This window comes from Propithecus coquereli, unplaced genomic scaffold, assembly GCF_000956105.1.
Source record: "Propithecus coquereli isolate 6110/MARCELLA unplaced genomic scaffold, Pcoq_1.0 Scaffold185, whole genome shotgun sequence".
NCBI classification, from domain to species: Eukaryota; Metazoa; Chordata; class Mammalia; order Primates; family Indriidae; genus Propithecus; species Propithecus coquereli.
This window is the reverse complement of record NW_012143301.1, coordinates 1,381,742-1,387,179: the sequence shown is the minus strand read 5'-3', so window position 1 is coordinate 1,387,179 and position 5,438 is coordinate 1,381,742. Positions and strand designations below refer to the sequence as shown.

Below are 5,438 nucleotides of genomic sequence, written 5' to 3'. Positions count from 1 at the left end.
GCCTAGGCCGATGTCTGAAAGGGTCTTCCCAACATCTTCTTTTAGAATTCTTAAGGTTTCATGTCTTAGGTTTATGTCTGTTATCCATCTTAAATTGATTTTTGTGAGAGGTGAGAGATGGGGGTCTAGTTTCATTCTTCTGCATGTAGCTATCCAGTTTTCCCAGCACCGTTTATTGAAAAGAGATTCTTTTCCCCAGTGTATATTTTTGAATTGGTGAGATTGTTTCTTATAAGGGAAAATGAGGATCATTGATAATATTTACTGAATGCTAATCACTTGTAACTACTTTCGATTCCATGTTATAGCTGACAAAACTGAGACATAGAGAAGTTAAATAATTTTCCCAATGCCACAAACTTACAAGTGGCAGACTTGGGATCCAAAGCTAGGAACCAAGGTTCCAATGAGTTACTTAAACCTCCAGGGAATACTGGTTCTCCATCCCTGGCTGAGATGTCAGAAGACCCTGCGTATAAAGTCTTTGCGGCCTTTGACAAATCAGTTTGCTTCTTATGATCCTCAAGTTTCTCATGAGATAAATGAATGGGGACTAGAATTTAGTATTGGTAACTTTGGGTTGATCTCATGACCCTTTGAGTAAGCTGTGTCCTCTCTCCATGGTGGACAATAGATGGACACATATCCACAGACACCCCGGAACCTGTTTCTTGCCCTAGGTTAAAACCCCCTGGAATAGAAAATATTTAAATTTCTTTTAAATCTAATATTCTGCTATCTTAAGAAAAGCTGACTTCAAGTTTATTAGTCACTTTTTCAAAGGGCAAGAATTTACCACACAGTGACCTATTAAGTGATTGCTGAGTATGTGCCTTATTTATAGGTTGGTTTGGGTTGTATTCTTTCTTGTGACCTTGCATGTTCTGAATGCTGCTGAAATCTTTCACTTTGAGGACATTTTTTATTAAAAGAAAAATTTTAGGTGCATCCGGATTGAACTACTCTGAGGAAGTTATGGTGTTTACCTGAAGCTAATAAAATAATTTATGTTTTCCCAGTAAATGAGATCTGAAAAAAAAAACCAATGTGTCAATACCAAAATCAGTTTGAAAAGGATCTACTGTGAGATTCCATTCCTCAAATAAAATGTAGTTTAACAAGGAGGCATTCACTCTGTCTTCCTTCTTATAGGAATAGTTTTCGTTAGAATGTAGAAATGATGGCATGTTTTGAAGCCATAAACTTAATATGTATCAAACTTGATGGCTTTCAAGATCAAAGGACTGAGTTTTAATTTAAATGTATGGATTTTTATTATAAAAACAAAGTATCTTGCTAGAAAATAGATCGAGACATTTTGTGTATTCTCTCTTTGTCACCTAAGGAAATTGCAAAAGCATGTGTTCAAAATTGTGTAAGATTTAGTATACACAGCAGGAAAGTACTCTGTATAGATTTTTAAAAAATGCACTAGTACTGTTCTGCCCTTGAGCTAAAATGCATTAATATTTTGATTCTTTTCTATGTAAAATTTGGTTGAAAGATTGTTCATTATTGTTGAATTTCAATATGATTGCAGATTAAATGATGCAAAACCCAATAAAGTAAAATACACAAAAGAGCAATTAACATGTTATCTCAGTAAGTATATAGACGAATGAGAGAACATACTGTTCTACACTACAGCATGTAATTAAGATGTAGTCATCAATCAGGGAAATATTATATCTTGTTTAGGTGCACAGGTGGGTTTTGAAAGATTGATTAGCTCTTCTTGCCCCCATGAGATGCAGGTTTGTAGTTATTCCTGAAAAAATTAAACAGAATAATTTCTCATACTTCCTACAGTACGTATGCTTCAATGCAAATAGCATGCTGCTGGAGATAAATGGGAAGTGTTCATTTCCTTGTCTGTTCTATTCCAGATGCTCTCTACGATGTCATCACTGTGGGAGCTCCAGCTGCACATTTTCAGGGATTTAAGAATGGTGGTCTTCGGAAACTGCTTCATAGATTTGAAACAGAAAGAAGAAAGTAAGTAAAGACGGGAGGAAAGCACACAGTCCATTAATATTATCTTCCCTTTGGGGAAGGCTATATACAAGGTTAGGATAAAGATGGTTGGCCCATCACAATGATGGTTGGCCCATCCAACCCATTCTGTAACATAATGCTGTTGAATTTCTCAAAACTACTTGAGAATAAATTAGAGTAACCAAAATGCCAGAGTATGTTGCTTATTGAGCAGCCCTGTGCTGGCAGGAAATTTTCCAAGAAGCCATGCTACCAAGAAACAGGTGATAATCTAGAATCAACCATTGCTCACTCAAAGGAATCATGTTCATTCAGATAGAGATTCTGCTGGAAACACAGGCTAATTTCGCTGTGGAGCCCAAGGTACTTAATGGAGAGCATGGGTCCTAATTTTTGATTCTTTCCCTATTCTTGATTTCCACTGTGGCCTGGCACAGTGCACATAACTGGCCTGTCATTTAATTGTTCCCTTTGAAAAAGATATCAGTATAGAATTCTATGTTAAGTGATGAGATTAAATGAGAAAACCACCTATTCCTTAGGGAAAAGGCATGACACAAAACCCAAAGTATTAGTATTGTTATTATGATCTTAATATGCCCTTTCTCCAGTTTTTGATTTTAGCTGCTTTTAAAAATTGCCCTATTAAGCTTTCGCATCAGTAGTTTATCCTCTTCCCACAGGTCCCATCCAGTTGAGCTTATCCTATAAATTCTCTGGCTATGCCTACGCTCATATAAACCATAAAGAGTATTGCCTACGTATGAGGAATAACTTTCCTTTTCAAATAATGTCTCTTCTTGGATTACGAACCCAAATTTTGAAATTTAGGGAAAGATACTCATTATTTATTGTGGGGGTGAGAGGAAACTTCCCCTTTCTCCCAAAAGTCCACTGAAAGATCAACTCACAATTAAGTCAGATTAATAAGAGAAAAGTTTGTTTACTGTGTGCACGGGGAGAATCACAGTCATTACCCAATATCCCAGTGGGATCGAGATATTTTGATATCATTCTTTTAGCAGGGAGGGCGAGATGAGGAGTACAGGTAATTCTGTTTAGGGGCAATGAATTGTTGCTGGGGAGGATGACTAGATATTTGGGAGAATGAATGGGTTGGGGGGAACACATTAACTTTTAAATTAACCTGAAAGACAGGTATTATGTTTAAAATGATTTGGGACAGGTCTGGTTGCATTCTTGATCTTTTTCCTGCAATATATTAATATGACAGGGAGCAGAAGGGAAGTCGATTGTTCTTGTGATGGGTCCATCTGCTTATGCAGAGGTATAGGGGAAGCCCCTTCCAAGGATCTGTTGATCCACAAGGGCCTTTAATTCAAAATATTCTTTACACCAAGGAGTCATATTTTGGGGTGAAGGTTCCGGAGCTCCTTCATTCATCATAGCTGGCTTAGTGATTGTAAGGTTTTTGGATGGGTGGCGGCAGAGAAAGAAAGATGAGCAGAGTGAAAAGGGGCAAGCAACGAGGCTTTATTGGGGGAAGGGGAAAGAGAGCACTCCCGGACGAGGTTCACTGGTCCCGAGAGAGGGGGCCAGTGAAGTCGCCCACCCAGAAGTGTTGAGTGGTCTTATAAAGGTTTTGGAGTTGGAGGATGGGGGTTTCTCTTTGGTGTGAACTTTGGCGCGAACTTTTGGCGCTCAAAGTAGAGTTCTTTGTTACAGCCTTTAAGGTGGGATTCATGGGCTTCCTTTTTCTCTAGGGAGGGGAGGGGTGCTGGCCACCAGCCTTACAGTGATAGTATTAGAAAATCTATTTCAGTGGCAAAACCAGAATTTTTTTTTAAAATTTTATCACATTTATAACATATAAAATTTGGTTTTTGATGCCCAGAGGTTCAGGAAGAAAACATTTAAAGGAAGTTAGAATTAAATAATTGACATGCTGTTACATGAGTATATAAACTTAACCAATGCATACATAATTTTCTCTCTCTTTTTTTTTTAAGGAATTGACTTTGGTGTAGTATTATTAACTCAGCTATAGCTCTTATTCTGATTTCTCCAGTTTTGGAGGTGTTTTTTGTTTGGTTTTTGGTGGGGAGGGTTTATACTTCTGTGAAGTTCTATCCCATGTGTAGATTAGAGTAACGATCACCATAATCACAGTACAGAATTCTTGCATCTTTTGCTTTTAGGTCCTCAATATTAACCTTAACACAAATCATAAATTACATAGGCATAAACAGTCTTCTAGGTGTTAGATTAAAAAAAGAAAGAAAGAAAGAAAGAAAAAAAGACTACTTTTTCTGAGTTCAATAAGATTTAGAAATAAACAACATCAAATTAAAAAAAAAAAGAACTCTTGCATCACCACAAAGAAACTCCCTGGGATTACCCCTTAATATTCACACCCTTCCCCCAAGCCTTGCTGCTGTAGAAAGTGGAGTGGAAGTGAGGAGTGGAAGTCAGAGTCACAGGCTCTGCATGGGAGGGGCATCTCCTATTTACTTTATGGGAGTTGGAAGTCCAGTCAAACCACAGAACCCATAGGGAAGGAATGCCATCTCTTCACTGAAGTGGGGATGGAGTGGAGGACACAGACTGCCCATAGGCTCTACAGAGTGGGGCACAAGGGTGTTTCTCACTGCCTCTTATGGCATCATCCTTTGAGTGGGGGAGGGGCACTACTTTTTTTTGTGGTATTCATTTCCAGAGCTATTTAGTGTACTTAAAAGGTTTGTGTTATGTTAGGCTGCCTTTTTTCCAGTTCTTTGGCTTTCCTTCAGTGCTGCTTTGGGAGGCATGATGCTGCATTGAAGGCTTCTCTGCCACCCAGGCTTAGACATATAGGAGATAAAAAAAAAAAAACCCATGGAACTCACTGTCATGTCATTCCTTAAGTCCTGAGGCCCCTAAGCAATATATCTTTTTCCTCTACCTCTTAGAGTCATTTGTTAGGTGACATATATATTTTGTCTAGAGTGTTTTATTGTGATTAGCAGGAGAAGTTAAATAGATTGTGTTTGGTCTAGCTTGTCTGGAATTGTTAAGTTTCTACCTTGAGAATTGACTTAATCTATTTTTTCTCAATTAAATTTTAAATTGCATAACATAATTAGAAGACTCAAAACTCTCCACGGGGCACCCAGAATCTAGTTGAGCATATAAAGCGTCAGTATGTGAAACATGGAACCTAACCCTATAATTTTATATAAAATATCACTATATGCTACTGGCAAAGATTAATGTTGAGTTCTGTGGTTAGACCCTGAGTAATATTTCTTTCTTTCTTTCTTTCATTTTTTGAGACAGGATCTTTCTCTGTTGCCTGGGCTAGAGTGTAGTGGCATCTTCATAGCTCACTGCAACCTCGAACTCCTGGGCTCAAGTGATCCTCCTGCCTCGGCCTCCCAAGTATCTGGGACTACCAGCATGTCTTATCACCCCTCATCAATTTTTCTACTTTTTGTAGAAATGGG

General features: G+C 38.1%; 1 protein-coding gene across 1 annotated transcript in view; it reads left to right on the top strand.

Moving 5' to 3' along the window:
- Positions 1–5,438, top strand: part of INPP4B (inositol polyphosphate-4-phosphatase, type II, 105kDa) — a 480,180-nt gene that overhangs the window by 299,166 nt on the left and 175,576 nt on the right. The window contains exon 11 of the mRNA XM_012642728.1: positions 1,887–1,995. Coding sequence (XP_012498182.1) covers positions 1,887–1,995 — 109 coding nt within the window. The remainder of the gene's footprint in view (positions 1–1,886; positions 1,996–5,438) is intronic.